The 17492-nt window shown below is 42.4% G+C and overlaps 2 protein-coding genes and 1 non-coding gene across 14 annotated transcripts in view; 2 read left to right on the top strand and 1 right to left on the bottom strand.

Moving 5' to 3' along the window:
• The window catches only part of ZNF821 (zinc finger protein 821), a 28240-nt gene extending 11469 nt beyond the window's left edge, over positions 1 to 16771 (bottom strand). Inside the window, exons 1-5 of one of the 11 annotated variants that reach the window (XM_065925680.1) lie at positions 16548 to 16771; positions 6372 to 6557; positions 4591 to 4653; positions 3325 to 3442; positions 1933 to 2047 (exon numbers count right to left, since the gene is read on the bottom strand). In XM_065925680.1, the coding sequence (XP_065781752.1) occupies positions 1933 to 1972 (40 nt within the window). In that variant the 5' untranslated portion in view covers positions 1973 to 2047; positions 3325 to 3442; positions 4591 to 4653; positions 6372 to 6557; positions 16548 to 16771. The other 10 variants (XM_065925679.1, XM_065925678.1, XM_065925685.1 and 7 more) reach the window with 10 other exon arrangements.
• Positions 13531 to 13637, top strand: LOC136161996 (U6 spliceosomal RNA). Its single transcript, XR_010661849.1, has one exon. It is a non-coding gene; the product is annotated as a U6 spliceosomal RNA (small nuclear RNA).
• A 150-nt stretch (positions 16772 to 16921) lies between the features above and the next one.
• Positions 16922 to 17492, top strand: part of IST1 (IST1 factor associated with ESCRT-III) — a 34134-nt gene continuing 33563 nt past the window's right edge. Inside the window, exon 1 of one of the 2 annotated variants that reach the window (XM_065925690.1) lies at positions 16922 to 17062. The gene's annotated coding sequence lies outside the window, so the exon portion shown is untranslated. The remainder of the gene's footprint in view (positions 17063 to 17492) is intronic. The other variant, XM_065925691.1, reaches the window with a different exon arrangement.

The raw sequence follows: 17492 nt of genomic DNA, 5'->3' as shown, positions 1-17492 counted from the left end.
GTGTCTTTATCAATATTCATCTTCAAACCAGAGCAGAGGAGACAATCCTTCTGAACTTCTGTGTTCAATTACCTATGCTACAGATACTTCATCTTATCTCTCTTGACAATCCTCACATTTAGGGCCACTAAATTTCAGTTTTGGCAGCAATTTCTAAATTGTTCCTGAACCACTCACTTTTATATTAAGCAGCCTTCCAGATCCACTTACTATAGAATACACTCTGAGAAGCATCCAACTTGCTCTGTTTTATATACAACTCTTCTGGGACTTGAATAGAAGAATTAATTGTATATGAATGTTTGCCACCCTAATCTCATTTAATCTATAACATACTGAAGTCCTCTTAATTCCTCCGTACCTATGGTTTTCTCTCCTACTCTTGAAATTATCCAATAAAATAAAATAAGGTACACACTGTCTGGCATACAGTATCTTTTTAATAAATTTTAGTCCTTTTAACTCCTTGACTAATCTAACCTCTCAAATGTATGAGTTCTTTCCTTAAAAAAAAAAAATCTTTCAAATGTTCTAAGGCTGAATTCCCTTCAAATGTTGCTGTGCTTTAGTCAGTCTTCCACAACAATGGGGGGCTATTTGTCTGTCTTTTACGTTTGAATGAAGATGTTTATCTGCTCAGAACAAAGGAAACTGGTTAATTGTCTCAAATCTGCATAAATATGTTAATGCTAATTTAATAAGGCCCTTTTGAACACCCACTCTGAGGAGTGCTGCTTCCTTGATGGCTCAGTGGTTAAAAAAAAAAAAATTCACTTGCCAAGCAGGAGATGGGTTCAATCCCTAAATCAGGAAGTTACCCTGGAGGAGGAAATGGCAACACACTCATTTTCTTGCCTGGGAAATCCCATGGACAGAGGATCCTGGTGGGCTACAGTCCATGGGGTTGCAAAATAGTTGGATATGACTTGGTAACTAAACAACAACAAATCTGAGCAGTGTTAAAAGTAGAAAGGGACAGCAGGAATTATATATGGGACATAGTGTCTGGCCCTCCAGAAGTTTACAATCCAATTACTGAACTAAAACAAACATATGAACCGGCTGAGAAATAATGCAAGGCAGTAAAGCATAGCTATTTCCTGTTACCAGTCTCTCCTTCATGTGATCCATCCCGAATAATACTTTGTAGTCTAAATGTCACTCCACTCTCCCTGCTTAAAAACCTTACAGTATCTCCTTACAGTCACAATGAAGTATGAACTTGGCCTGCCCTTCAGGCCTCTACAATGTAGAGTTAAACATCTCTAACCTCATGGTCTGTGGTTTCTGGACAAATGAAACCTTTGCTTCATACAAAGTCTCCTTGTTCCCTGAATAGATCATGTGCATTCCCTCTTTGTATATTTGCTCATGCAGTTTCCCCTACCTGATTTTACCTCTCCTTTCCTCTGTTTAAAAAAACCCCACCTTCTACCTTCTAAAGCGCAGTTCAAGGTCATGTTGTGGGGCCTCTTCCATCAAGCATTCCCCGGCTACTTCAGTCCATGGAGTTCTCTCCCTCCTCTTAACTTCTATAGTACACACAGTGTACAGCACCCTTATTTGACACTTAGCGTAGATTATCTTGCTATATGCTCATCTATCTCTCTATATATCTGTGGCTACATTTTAGTCTTACGTATCATTTTATTGTTTTACAGCCTTGGCATCTAGCACAAGGCTTTGCACAGAGTAGGAACCCTATACGTGTCTGTTAATGTGAATACTAAGGATGAATCAAGAACACCTATTCCTAAGACAGGTTTCCAAGACTTCCCCTAGCACAGAAACACTTTAAATCCCTCACATTTGACACCTTTGACTCTTTTTTGCTTCAAGAATTAGTGTGAGTCAATCACCTAAATTCAGATTACTCTTCCATTCCAACCCTCAGCATTCCCATGTTTCAGAAGAAAAACACCCCATACTCACAGTGAACTTTATTTGGATTTGTCTGTTTCCGACGGGACATGTTTCCCTGATCCAAGAGCTCTGGCTTTTCCCAGTTTCACGACTGGATGTTACCACCTCCTTGCAAGGTGCTGACCTACAAAAAAAAAAAGATAATGTTAGCATGTGTCATTCAGTCCGGAAATTATACATGATTAAAAGATAAAAAAGACTTTTTAAAATAGTTTTTGAGCATGTAAAACTCACCATTTATAAATTACTGTACTACTTAAAGAGTGAAATGAATAAATCTCTAGCATAACATTAAGGTCCCGAGAAGTTTGAGAGGGGACTCTAAAGGATTTAGAGAATTCTACTCTAAACCCACCTGTGGAATCCAGAATACTGTTAAGTAATCATGTTCAAGGTCACGGGGTAGAAAGGAAAGTGAAAAACTCAGGCAACCAGCATTAGACACTGTGGGCTCACCCCACAAATTGTGAAAGGAAGCAAAGGAAGCTCAAGAGGGTGGCAGCTCACATGTCACATGCCCTCTGGAAGTCAAGCCCTGCAATCTGCACCAATGGGAGCCTCCAGATGTTTTTTCAAGAGGTTATCTCTCCTGGAGGGAACAAAGGCACCACATTCCTGTGAAACAGGAAATATCTCAAAACTCTTGGGCACCTGTCAATGAAAACATGGGAAGCAGGGCCTCTATCTAGTGATGCACGCACAGTGCCAGGCACTAAAGTAAGTCAGACTTCCAATGCTGAAGACAGGCTTTCACCAGAAGAGCTGGGAGTCATCCCCATTGTGGAGGACTAATTCAATACCCCAATGTGAAGCATCAGCCTGGCCCTGCTCACATGCTCCCAGGTGGTGGTCAAAGTTAATAACTTTAGTGCCTCTTCTCAATCCAGCCTCTGTGTAGCAAAGAGTGGGAAGAACAAAGAGAAAAAGTCCCCAAATGAGAAGTGTTGCAGAGACATGCACCTGCTTCCCTGAAATAGGAGGAAACAGATACTTACGCCTACAGTTCCTGGTTAGTTATAAGAAAGGCTTTCCCAGCATTAAGTGTTGTTAGAGAGTCTGAAATGGATTAGTACAGGAAGCTGTGAATTTTCTTTGAAAGACAGAGTGAATAAGCACATAGATTGAAACGAGAGATATTCTCTTTCCTACCAAAGATAAGAATGTGGACCTGATCACCCTCTAACTTTTCTTTCAGTTCCTGCCTTCTCAAATTGTACTTACACTGAATAAGCAAATACAAAATTGTAGTTTACTGCCTTAAGAGGCATTATGAGAGGTTACTTACTACCATCTATACTCTGCACTCAAGTTAGTGAAGACTTGCCTCCTGTTGTGCCAACTAACTCCTCTAAGTAGCCAGAAAGGACCTCAGACCTGTAATCAGATCCTGCCTCCCCTTACCAAAAGAAGAAAGAAACCGCAAATGGCAAAGACAGGCCTCCACAGGAAGTGGCAAAGGAAGCAGCTTTCAGGCAGTCTTCTATCATATCTGCATATCAAACACAGTTCTTTTTCAGACCTTTAATTAAAAAAAAAACAAAAAAACTCCAAATGTATACAGTAAAAATCAACTTTAAGGTAGAATGCTGAGCGCTAATGTTAATGAAATGTGTTCTCTAAATTTTGTCTGTGTAGATGACTTCTTTTAAATCAAGTAGTTACATCATAAACTGAAGCGGTGAATGAATATTACACTTTGGGTCTTTTTCTATAAGTCTTGAATGAAATGCAGGTTGCCTGTCATTTTTTCCCCCAAATCTGCAGAGCTATAGCTCTCTATTGTATAAGGAAGAAATGAAATCTTAACTAATATTTACATTTTCTTCCCATCAAGATCTGAAATTGAAACTATGAGATAAAGGCAATAAAGATCCTTCGAAAGAAGGCTAAATAATTTGAGACAGGCTATATTCAGATCACCTTGGTGAGGCAAAAATACTAAATACTAAACAGTACTAAAGCTACAAGTCGGAAACAGAGACCAGTATTTGCATATTTAAATCGCCGGTGTCCACTGCATCTCACAATCCTCCTAGTGGCCAAATGGGGAACCAACCAGATGGTACCCGATAGGACTGACTTCACACCTGAGGGATTAAAGGGAAAACAGAAGCAAATATTCTTACCTCCCTCAAAAGAAATGAAAGCCTGTAGGGTTTTGGACTCTTAAAAATAAATGTTATTTAATTAATTAACAATTAAAAAAACTAGCACTGGAGGTACATTCTTGACTGCACAACAAGATCTCAGAGATTAGCCAATTGTTTTACCGCAGTAAACGCTAATAAAATCCATAGACACAGTGCCCTAAAGTTCACTAACTCAGTTTTACTTTCAGCACTGACTCAGTTCCCAAATCGTAATCCGAAACTCACACAAAAATGTAAATGGACAGCCTGAACATCACCATCTGGAAGAAAAAGAGGATGGGAAGAAAGGTAACCGGTGAGATTCAGGTTTACAGGGGATCCTATTTAAAAAGGGAGGCAGCTTTGTCCATCTTTAGAACAAGGTTAAGAATCCTTGGGAGGGGGGCCAACAACTCCTCTTAACACTGTCGCTGATCTCTCACAGGTGTTAGGCTGCAGGTTCCAGGACACGCCACAGACTTCGGCAAGGAAAAAATGGGTGAAATCCAAGCTTTAAGAAAAGAAGGTTCACTCCCACCTCCAGATCTGGTGTAGTTCCCACGGAGCAAAGTAAACTCGCCTGAATCCCAGGGGTCTGTACCTGCCAGAAAGGAGAGGACAAGAAAGCTGGTCACGTAGCCGCCTCCCGGTTCACCCTGTTCCCGCTTCTGTTTGGTCCGGAGCTTGTGTATACTCAGCCGAGACGGTCCCTCTGACTTCCTGAAGCAGGAGCACAGGTAGATTCCCGGGAATTACCAGCCAAGAGCCAGAGGTCTTCCGAGGCGGCTCAGACAAACGCTCAGACAATACAGTCTTCTCAGAAATCTAAATTTAGAAGCCTTTCTGGAGACAGCGGCTCCGGACTGATACCCGGGTCTGCACCCTCACGCCCATCCTCTCCCTCCCCCAGCCCAGCCTGTCAGACGCCGGGGCCGTCCCGGCGGTGCCCGGCTGAGACCGACCTAGGCCCACGCGGGGAGGGCGGCGGCGCGGACACCCCTCCCGTGCCCGAGATCGCCAGAGGGACGGGAAAGAGAAACGGCCGCGGTGGGGAGTCAGCCGGGTCCTGCCGCGTCGCTGGAGCCGGGGGCAGGAGGAGGATCAGAGCCAGGACGGCCCCCGCCCCCCAGGCCAGAGTGAGCCCCTGGCCCCTTCCCCAGACGCAGACTGACAAAAGGACCGACAGCCGGCGACCAAGGGAGGGGGCGAGGAGCCCCTGCATCCTCAGCCTGGTCCCGGATGGAAAGAGTCGGGGGTCTTTTTACCCGGCGCCTCGGCGCTCCGCGGCGCTCCGGGTCCCTGGGCCCCGCCTCCGGACAGACAGACCGCCGGACAATGGGCCCCGGGCCGCAGCTCGGACCCGCCGGGCCGGGGCTCTCCGCGACTGGGCCCCGGCGGGCAGAGGGCAGCTCCGGGTCGTGCGGGTGGTGGGGAGCCGAGGGGCGGCGCTGCAGACGGACAAAGCCAAGAGCAGACAGACAGACTGAGGGGGAAAAGATGGCGACGCGGGTGGCGGGAGCGCGCTGCTCGCGCACCCGCAGCGAGTGGAGCGCGTGCACGAGTCTCTCCTCTCCCCCCTCCCCCCTTCTTCAGCTTGGTCCCCCTCCCGGCTCCCCAGGCGCGCGCCCGGAGGCATGGGCGGGGCTTATGGGGAGGGGGTCCGGGGAGGCGGGATCTAAGAGAGCATCCAATCACAGACGTTCGAGAGGGGCCTCGTATGCATCCTGGCGCCGCGGAGACCACCCAGCCTCGCACTCTCCAAGGTCTTTCTCTGGTCCTGTCAGCTCCTGAGCTCCCCTTATCGTCTCCTGAACCTTTTGACTTCACCCTGACTGTCAGCTCTGATCCTGGTTTCCTACCCCACCTTCGAGTTCAGCCGCAAAACCCACATCCCCCAACCACAGCTCCACCACAGGCTCCCCTCTCCCTAGCCCAACCTTAGCTCCCCGTTTCCCCAAACCCAAACCCTCTTCACTTCATCCCCCCACATCTCAACGTTGCTTCGGGCCCCTAAGGTATTAAATGTGACCGAGACCTAGGGGCTTCGGACCACTGTGGGAGGGGCTAGGTTCAGCTGTCGGAAACTCGGAGGAGAAAAATCTTTAATTCCTTTTAGACGTGTAAGTCTCGGACATGATTCTCGACTAATGACAGTAGCTGTACACTGGCGGCATAGGATTCATTCAGAGAAGGGTAACTTGTGGCATCGTTGCCACTTAGGGGACATTTGGGGCAATTGAGAGTGGTTAGACTCATTTCCTAATAAAACACTTCTTTCCCCTCTCATCGTTCCCTTCTGTTTCCTCACCACTTCCTTACCTCTCATTCTGTCATCCCTCTCATTGTAGAAAGCGTAAGTCTGCCTTTGACATGGCTCACTTGGAGAAGTAGGGCATGCGGTGGAAAGAAGGTGGAATCTGATATTGGAAGATCCAGCTTTGAGTGTGCTGCTTACAAGCCTGGTTACTTTGGGCAAGTAACTTCTCTATTTTGAACCCCTGCTTCCTAAAATGTGAAATGGATAATAGGGTAATAATTACTAGTCTCTACTGTCGTAGGGTTGGTGTGCTGATTAAGTAAAATAAATACATGAAAGCGTTATGCATGTATCCCGTATGATCACTGACCCCACAAAGACGAGGCTAAAGAGAATGCTAACCTTTGCTAATAAAGCAACAAGTCCTGGCATTTGCATAAAGCACTCTTGCAAAATGGCTTTTCCAGAAATCTCTAAAGAGATGATATCATTGTCTCCATTTTGTGTTTAATGTGAGAGGATCTTGTTCCTTCACAATTCTTTGGTAAATGGCTTATTCATTCATTGTGGTTGGGATTTGAGGTAGAAATTATTATTCTTGAACTTCAGTTAAATTTCATTTTAAAATAAAAATTTAAAATTTCCTTTAAAATTTTCATTTCTGGATAGGTAACTAGAAAATGGAATATTCTCATCCAACGAGAAGGTTTCTAGACAGTGTAAGAATGTAAGCTGGAATAAACACTGGCTTTTGTACTTAATAGTAGTTCTTGATGAGGTTAGTCTGAGGGATACAAATATGACTGTATATGTCACTTTAAAATTGACATAGTTGACATTTTCAACATGAAAATAGCTAGCAGGTAGAGCATTAGGAAAGAGCCTCCAGGGAAATTTCTTGGCTTCATCATATAATAATGTGTAATACTGGGTGGTTGGTTTCATCTACTTGAACTGCAAGTAAAATAGAGTCATAATAATGCTATTTTTAAAACCTTCATGTACCCTAGAAATGGGCTTACCTGGTGGCTCAGACAGTAAAGAATCCGCCTGCATTGCAGGAGACATGGATTCAATCCCTAGCTTGGGAAGATCGCCTGGAGAAGAAAATGGCAACCCACTCCAGTATTCTTGCCTTGGAATCCCATGGACAGAGAAGCCTGGTGGGCTATAGTTCCATGGGATCACAAAGAGTCAGACACAACTGAGCAACTGATACACACACACACAGACACGCATACACACATACAGCCTAGAAATGCCTCTGAGGTGTTATGATTCAGGGTCATCGTCAAATAAGGGGAAAATTATTAAACAAGAAATTAGTTTATTTTTTCTCTGCTCTCACCTAAACATGTTCTGGATCTAGAAGACTTTTCCATTAATCTTGGGTTTTATTTCAGCTTCATTTTTTACTTTAACTTTCCCAGTCTACTGATGAACTAATGCTATTATTTTGCCACTTTAACTATATTAACTTTCCCTTGAAATATCCTCTGGTTTATATTTATTGGCTCCTGCAAAAACCTTGTTAGGGCTTTACATTACAACAATATTGGTAGGATAACTTAAAGAATTTCATTAAAAAATTTATTATGATTTATAATTTATAAGTCACATACCATGAAATTCACCCTTTTAAAGTAAAGCTCAGTGGATTTTAGTATATTCACAAGGTTGTGAAACATCAGAAGTATTTAATTCCAAAACATTTAATCACCTTGAACAGAAACCCCAGACAGTTGTCAATCCCTCGTTTTCCTCCTTCCAGCCTCCTTCAATCACTAATCTTTGGGTCTCTATGGATTTACCTATTCTGAACATTTCACATAAATGGAATATACAGCAATGGGCCTTTGTGGCTGGCTCCTTCTCATTTAGCATGAAGTTTTCAAGGTTCACCCATGTTGCTATGTGTGCGTCAGTACTTCATTCCTTTTTATGGCCAAATAATATTCCAATGTATGGGTATACCACATTTACTTCCATTCATCAGTTGATAGATATTTGTGTTGTTTCCACTTTTTGGCTCTTCTGAATAATGTTGCTGTGAACACTTGTGTACAATTTTTATGTGATCATATGTTTTCAGTTCTCTCAAGTGTACACCTAGGAGTGAAATTGTTGGTTCATACGGTAACTCTGTGCTTAACATTTTGAGGAACTGTCAAACTTTTGCCCAAAGAGCCTGTATCATTTTACATTCCTACCAGTGAGGAAGGAGCGTTCCAATTTCTTCATGTCCTTTGCTATGCTTGTTAATGTTTGTCTTGTTCATTATAGACATTGTAATACAGTGAAGTGATATCTCACTGTGGTTTTGATTTGCATTTTCCCGATGACTAAGAATGTTGAACATCTTCTTGGGCTTATTATTAACAATTTGGAGAATGTCTTCACAAATGCATTGTGCATTTTTGAGTTCAGTTATTTGCCTTTTTATTGTTATTTTATAGGTGTTTTTTAAAAAATATTCTGGATACTAGACTATTATAGCATATGTGATTTGCAAATTTTTTTTTCTATTCTGTAGGTTATCTTTTCAGTTTCTTGATAATGTCCTTTGAAGCACCAAAGTTCTTCTATTTTTCCTTTTGTTTGCCTTTGACTTAGGTGTCACATCTAAGAAACCATCACCTAGTCCTTAATCATGAAGATTTCCATGTATATTTTGTTCTAAGAATTTTATAGTTTCAGCTCTTATATTTTACTCCTTGATTAATTCTGAGTTAATTTTTGTATAGGTATTAGGCAGGAATGTTCAACTTTATTCTCTTCTATGCATATATCTAGCTTTCTCAGCACTGTTTGTTGCAATGTCTGTTCTTTCCCCATTGAACTCTCTTGTTATCCCTGTTCAGAATCAAGTGACCATAAATATATTGATTTATTTCTAGATTTTCAGTTCTATTTTATTGTCCTATATGTCTATCCTTATGCAGATTCATACAATCTTGATAAGAACCTCATATTTTAAGGAGATGGAGTTTATATTTAGAACATAGAGTTATAAGTTTTCATGTCTTTGAATTCATTTAAGGAAAAATTAAGTTTTATAGGATGATTGCAATCAGGACAAATGTCATGAAAAGAATCTGATTTGAGAATTCCTTTTTGATCTGATATGTGAACTCAAATGAGAGTTTATAATTGTGATTTAATGCATTTTTCTTTTTTGATAAACTCATTATACACAAATTGAAAGTAAAAGGAGGATGCAAATTATTATGGAAATATGGACCTATGAAAATTATATCATGTCAAGGCTCAGGATCTGGGATCAAGATCTGATCCTGGCACTTACTGCCGTTGATCTTGGATTGGTCACTTTACAGGTCTAAGCTTCACTTTCCTCTTATAAAAATTAATAGACATTTCTGACCTACAGTTCCTTTACAGGAATGTTGTGAGCCTCAGACTGAGTTAATGTGCTTGTAAGTACCCTATAAACTGCAAAGTGCCATGGAGATATTTAATATCTATATATAGCCCAAATTATTGATGTTCATAAGTTCTCTGAGGAGTCATTTCCTAAGTGCTCTAAAACATGCTCTAGATCTTATTAGGAAGATATCCAGGGTGGTTTCTATTTCACTTTACAATTTTTAGCCTAAAAACTTTCTGAGACTTGCGCCTTTGTAAATGTTAGTCCTTAAAAAAAAAAAGCAAATTACTATGTTGCTTCAGTCACGCCCAACTCTTTGTGACCCTGTGGACTGTACAGTCCATGGAATTCTCCAGGCCAGAATACTGGAGTAGGTATCCGTTCCCTTCTCCAGGGAATCTTCCCAACCCAGGGATCAAACCCAGGTCTCCTGCATTACAGGTGGATTCTTTACCAGCTGAGTCACCAGGGAAGCCCCAGCACTCAGCAAAATTTTTCTGTAAAGTTTACAAATAGGCTTTGTGGGCAATATAAGGGTTCTGTCACATATTATCCCACCTCCCCCCCCTTTTTTAAGATTTATTTATTTATTTATGGCTGTGCTTGGACTCTGTTGCTTTGTGCAGGCTTTCTCCAGTTGCAGGGAGCGGGGGCTGCTCTTCATTCAGTGCACAGGCTTCTCCTTGTGGCTTCTCTTATTGCAGAGCACGGGCTCTAGGGTGCAGGCTTCAGAGTTGTAGCTCCTGGGCTCTAGAAGACAGGTTCAATAGTTGTGGCTGCTCCTGCTGCTGCTGTTAAGTCACTTCAGTGGTGTCCGACTCTGTGTGACCCCATAGACGGCAGCCCACCAGGCTCCCCCACCCATGGGATTCTCCAGGCAAGAACACGGGAGTGGGTTGCCATTTCCTTCTCCAATGCATGAAAGTGAAAAGTGAAAGTGAAGTTGCTCAGTCGTGTCCGACTCTTAGCGACCCCATGGACTACAGCCCACCAGGCTCCTCCGTCCATGGGATTTTCCAGGCAAGAGTACTGGAGTGGGGTGCCGTTGCCTTCTCCGCAATAGTTGTGGAGCATGAGTTTAGCTGCCTAGCTGCATGTGGTATCTTTCTGGATCAAGTATTGAACCCCTGTCCCCTGCACTAGCAGACAAATTCTCAACCACTGGACAGAGAGGGAAGTCCTGTTGTTTTTTTTTCCCCCACAGTCTCTTAACACTGTAAAAACCATTCTTAGCTGGAAGGACTGTACAAAAATAGGCCTGATATTTTGTCTTACAAGCTTGTGAGACTCTTCAAGTACTATATCAACTATATCAAGTTTGAGTTACAGCCACTAGTTATAATATATACATAAAATAGAATTACTGGTTAGTTAACCAAAGAAATGTTATGTGTTAATTTTTATCCTAACAGCAAAGCAGGATTTTCAAGTGAAACAGTGTGAGTCATTTTGTTTTTTTTTGTATTATGTTTAGCTTTGATCAAAACTGGTCTAGTCCGCCAGGGATAGAGATACTGTTTTGAATAATTGGCAGGTGTGGTGCAATTCACATTGATATATTATAGGACCTAAATAATTAGACAGGACAGGACACAGGTGATAATTGCTGAATCCAAGAAATTGCTGAGTTAGAAGCAATTTTTCTAACTGAAGCATATCATTTTTTAGCAAGACAGTGACTTGATGACACTTTTTACTCATCTTTACTGTTATGGTTTGTTCAAGGGTGCAATAATGTCAAGGATTCCAAAAGTTATGTAAACACACTATTACTGATGGCATGGGGAAATAGAAACTCTCAACACATTGGTGGTGATGGTGTAAATCGACACTTCCTCTTTGTAGGGTGATTTGGCAATTTCTATCAGCATTAAAAATATATCTACACTTTGACCCAGTTCTTCTGCTTCTGGGAATTTACCCAATTTGTACAATCCACACAAGCAAATATTTAGGCATTGCAGCCTTGTTTATACAGGCAAGATATTAGAAATAATGTAAACACCCATCAATAGAGCAGTGCTTAAAATATATGCTTCACATACAATGGAATATTATGCAGCTCTTTAAAAGAATCAGAGTTATTGATAACTGCTGCTATGGTGCAATCTCTGAGATATGTATCTTAAAGCAAGCTATAGTATTAAACAAGTTACAGTATGAGGTCAGCTCTCCACACCTAAGAGTTCTTCATCCATGGTGCCAATCAACCTTGGCTTGAAACAATTGTGAAGAAAAATTGAAGAAAGTATCAAAAAGCAAAAATTGAGTTTTCAGCCCACTGGCAACTATTTACATAGAATTTACATTGTATTGGGTATTACAAGTAAATCTAGAGATGATTTGGAGTAGATTGGAGGACTGTGTGAGGCTTCCCTGATGACTCAGTGGTAAAGAACCCACCTGCAATGTGAGGGAGACACGGGTTTGATCCCCGGGTTGAGAAGATCCCCTGGAGCAGGAAGTGGCAACCCGCTCAGGTATTCCTATCTCAAGAATCCCTTGGCAGAGCCTGGCAGGCTACAGTCCGTGGACTTGCAAAGAGTCAGATGTGACTGAGCATGCATGCATGGAGGATCATAGGTGGTATGGGAAAATATTAATACTACAGCACTTTATGCAAGGGACTTGAGATTTTGGTATCCTTGAGGTTCCTGGAACCAATCCGCTGATACTGAGGGACAACTATAGAATGTATGGTATGCTATTACATGTTTAAAAACAAAAGTCATATTTATGCATATGGCCTTACAGATAGTATCACTGGAAGGACTTCAATAGCATTAACATTGTCAGACACTATTCTAAGAGCTGTTTATAACTGACACATTTAATTCTCATAACAACTTTATTAGTGTAGGTGATATTATTCCCATTTTACATATGAAGATCCTGAAGCATAGAGAGATTAAGTAATATGCTCAAAGGCACAAGAATCTGGTAACAATGGTTACTTCTAGAGTCAGGAGACTGAAGGACTAAGGGTCAGAGAGACTTAATTTTTGCTGTCCATCTTTTTCAGCTGTGTGTGTGTGTGTGGTCTGCTATGTTTATGCATTATTTAAAAAATTATTTTAAAATTAATTTAGGAAAATGGTAAAAAGACTCTCATGAGTGCTGTTTACAAGACAGTCAGTCTTACTCATTTTCAAAGATGTGCCAATTAACATAACTTCTTGGCTTCCAAAGGATGAGAAGGGTTGATAATGCCTGCAGTTGGAGAGGAGGAGAAGCTGGACCCGAGGTAGATAAAGTCATGGAACCTTTTTGGAGAGCAGTCTGGCACTGGGTTATGCTAGATTGCATGTGCTGCCATAACAAAGTACCACAAACTGGGTGCTTTAAACAACAGCCATTTATTGTCTCATAGTTCTGGAGGCTGGACAGTCTAGATCAGACTGTTAGTAGGATTAGATCCTTTTGAGGGCTGTGAGGAAGAAACTGTTCAAGGCCTCTCTCCTAGCTTCTGGTGGTTTGCTGGCTGTCCTGGGTGTTGCTCCATGCATAGACTCTTCTGCCAGTCTCTGCCTTTATCTTCATGTGATTTTCTTCCCATACATGTGTCTGTCTCCACATTTTACCCTTCTTTAGAGGTCACAACTCATATTGGATTAGGGCCCACCCTAATGAACTCATTTTAACTTGACCACCTCTGTGAAGACCCTATCTCCACATAAAGTAACATTTTGAGATACTGAAGGTTAGAACTTCAACACAGGTATTGGTGGGGAGACATAATTCAACCCATAAGTAACATGGGTATCCAAATTTCAAACATGCATACTCACTAACCTTGCAATGCCACTTATGGGACTGCGTCCTTAAGAAATAATCTGGTGCTCACTTCGGCAGCACATATACTAAAATTGGAATGATACAGAGAAGATTAGCATGGCCCCTGCGCAAGGATGACATGCAAATTCGTGAAGCGTTCCATATTTTTAAAAACTGCCCAGAGCTTGTTTTAAAAAAAAAAAAAAGAAATAACCTGAAAGTATGCATAGATATTTTTAGAAGGATATCCATAATGGCATCTATTGGAATGTTGGAATCTACCGAAATAGCAGTAAAAGATTGGCTAAATAATGATACACCTGCTTCCGTTGTTAATATGGATTGATATGCATTGATATAAAAAGATATGCAGAATATATTAAGTATAAAAAGCAGGTTTACTTAATATTGTGTCATAACTTAAATGGGAAAGAATTTGAAAAAGAATAGATACATGTGTATGTATGGCTCAATCGCTTTGCTGTACACTTGAAGCTAATACAACATGGTTAGTCAACTATATGTGTGCTTAGTCGCTCAGTCATGTCCAACTCTTTGCGACCCCATGGACTGTAGCCCGCCAGGCTCCTCTGTCCATAGGATTTTCCAGACAAGAATCCTGGGGCAGGTTGCCATTTCCTACTCCAGGGGATCTTCCTGACCCAGGATTTGAACCCGGGTCTCCTGCACTGGGAGGCATCCTTGACCACTGCAGCACCTAAGAAGCCCTCTAATCAACTATACTCCAATATAAAATAAAAAGTTTAAAAAAGGTGATTTCAAGTACTTTACAACCTTGCATATCAGTCCAGTAAGGAATAAAGATCTTTCCAACTTAAAAATAAAAGTAAGTTTACCAAATAAGTGAAGTGAAAGTTGCTCAGTGGTGTCCGACTCTGCAACCCCATGGACTGGATACAGTCCATGGAATTCTCCAGGCCAGAATATGGGAGTGGGTAGCCTTTCCTTTCTCCAGGGGATCTTCCCAACCCAGGAATCGAACCTAGGTTTCCCACAATGCAGGCTGATTCTTTATCAGCTGAGCCACAAGCCCAAGTGTACTGAATATGGAGTGTATATTGTTATCCTATTTGTGTTAAATTTTAAATAAATAAAATTTTGGAATAATATAGTCCAAAAACTAACAATGGCATGGAGAGTGTGCATAGGCCTTTCAGTTTACTTTACATATATATTCTCAAACTAGTAAAACAATAAACATATTTCTGTCCTTAAAAAATGGAGTATTGAAATCAGTCCATTTTATTCTGTTTTTAAACTAAATGCAAAACAGAATCAGAATATACTTGGGCTTCCCTAGTGGTCCAGTGGTTAAGACTGTGGGTGCAGTTTCAGTCCCTGGTTGGGGGAACTAAGGTCCCCACATACCATGTGGCACATCCAAATATATATATGTGTCTGTGTGCGTATTACATACATATATGTATATTTATATATATACTTATTGCTGAGATCTTAGCTTAGTCTGGTAGTTTCTGGGGGAAAACCTAATAATTCCCATTAAGACATATAATAGCCTAGTTGTGCACACACACTTTCTGTTTTCTGAACTATATGAAAGTTAAATTGTAGACACCATGATCCTTCAGTTCTACACAGTTCAGCACATATCTTCTAAGAATAAGGGCATTCTCCACTCACTGACGTGATTATACCAAGGAAAATTAACAATAATTCCATAATATCTAATATCTAGTACATATTCAAATTTCCCAAGTTGTTTCCCCAAATATGTATTCTTTTTTTCTAATCTGGATCCAACTGAACTTTACACATTTCATTTGGTTATTGTATCTCTTAGCCCTCTTTCTGTAAAGTCAGTTTTCTTGTAGATGCCACATTTTCCATTTAATTCACTAGTATATTATTTAATTCTCTCCCATGACACAGATGTCATTTGAAAATTTTTACAATGAACATTTTTTATTGTGGTAAAATACACATAAAAGCTACCATTTTAACAATTTTTAGTTGTACAGTTGTACATTCACAGTTATGTAACCATCACCACCATCCATCACCAGAACGGTTTCATCGTCCCAAACTGAAATTCTGTACTCATTAAACAGTAACTCATCACTCTCCCTTCCCACACCATTCTACCTTCGTCTTGAGCCGACCTCTTTAAATTCCTCAAATAACTTGAATCCTGCAGTCTTGACTCTTTGTGAGTCTACGGACTGTAGCCTGCCAGGCTCTTCTGGAGTGGTTAGCCATTCCTTTCTCCAGGGGAACTTCCCAACCCAGGGATCTAACTCATGTCTCCTGCATTGCAGGCAGATTCTTTACCGTCGAGCCACCAGGGAAGCCCATAAAAGACTATAAACTGGTTTCAAGCTTTCTAAACAGGTCCATGTAACATGTGGTTGCTGTGTTTCTAAGCCTTTTTAGATCCGAGCAATTTGCTCCCCCGTTTTTTTTAGACGCTATTGCTACATTGCAGAATGGACTCAATTCATATATGCATGCATTTATCAACAACAAAAATCCATACATTTAAAAAGAACCACGTACTGTATACTGAGGTTCTGAAAGCTGCTTCTAATTTAGAAATACTGGAAGTAGTTATAGAGACACATTACTTATAAATTCATATGAACCTCATATGGTTACTCTTAGTTCCAGCTTTGTCAGGTTACCTCATCACAATTTAGCAAACCACAATTTTGGTCTAGGTAGATGCACCCAGTACAGCAGGGGGCAGGATTACATCCTTCTAGAAGCCAAGTGCTTAGGAAACCCCTTCTAACGTTAATCAGAGAGAATGGTTTTCAAGTTAAGCACAAAGATAACTAAAAGAAAAAGTTTTCTCTGAATACAGAGATAAGGTAAATTCCCAGAGAATGTGCTGCTGAGGAAACATCTTATTTAAATAAAAGACTGCCGGTATTCTGTTTGAAAGAGCAATCAGACTGGGTTTAAAAGCGGAGCAGGAGTATCAAAGTGGGTAGGAGAGAGGGTGGACGACTAAGGAAGGAGGGCGAACAGCCGGAAAAAGAGTCGTCAGCTGCCAGAGAAGAGTGGAAACCTGCTTAGCAGGTCATTTGACGAAATGAACCAAGACGCAGGAGGAATGTCTCCGTGGCGAGTGAAGTCAAGCGAGGGACGACAGCAGGAGACTTAACTCCGGAGTTTGGAAGGCCGTGCTGAAGCCGGTTTTTCCACGGACTGGAACAATCCCGAACAAGGTACTGGGCGCGGACTCGGAAACAAGCCTCAGCTGCTAGCCTCCCCACGCCCAGGGAGTGATCTGCGAGACCCAGGGCGCGCCCCAGCAGGTGATTCTGAGGCGTGACGAGTCTGCGCTCTCCTTCCATGCCTCCGCCGCGGGAAGTAGTCCCCGGCTGCGCGGGCTCCGTAGGAATCTTGGCAGGGGAGCCCTGAGGCCCTCAGGGCATGAGTCCCAGGAGCGGCGGACGCGCAGCCAATCCCTGGAAAGAGGGCGTGGCTAACTCGGTCCGCGGATCCCTCCGCCTGTGCTCGATGTGCTGAGGCAGAGAGAGCCGCCATTTTGGATGCTGAGTCTTGGTTTCCAAGTGTGTCTCAGCCGTTTTCACGTCCGGATTTGGCCAGGTGAGTGGGCTTTTTCAGGGTCGTGCGTCTTTGTTTTCTTCCCCACACTGCGTTTCGGGTTTAGAAGTCCCTAGCCCGGGATTTGGACGACTCTGAGGTGGCAGGTGAGGAGAAACGGAATGATTCTGGGTCAGGCCGGAGGTCGGGCCGGAGGGGCTGCGGCGCGGAAGGCCGTGGAAGGCCAGGCTCGGGGGCGTGGCAGGGCCGCGAGCAGCTTGGAGACCGCTAGTCGTGGATGCATGACACCACCAAACTTTCTTGTCCCTGCTTCGAGCCGTCTCTACCCCGGGGTGGAACTGCCGCGGCCTGGGCTTTGGCACCCGACGCGGACAGGGCCGGGTCGGCGCTCTCGGCCACTCCCCTCACCCCATCTCTTCTAGCCCAGGGAGACTTCGGTTTGGTTGTGTCCCTGGTGCCCGGGGGAGTCCGC

The sequence above is a fragment of the Muntiacus reevesi genome, chromosome 2, assembly GCF_963930625.1.
Source record: "Muntiacus reevesi chromosome 2, mMunRee1.1, whole genome shotgun sequence".
NCBI lineage: Eukaryota > Metazoa > Chordata > Mammalia > Artiodactyla > Cervidae > Muntiacus > Muntiacus reevesi.
Note: the sequence above shows the minus strand (reverse complement) of the source record. Positions and strands in the feature narration are given on the sequence as shown.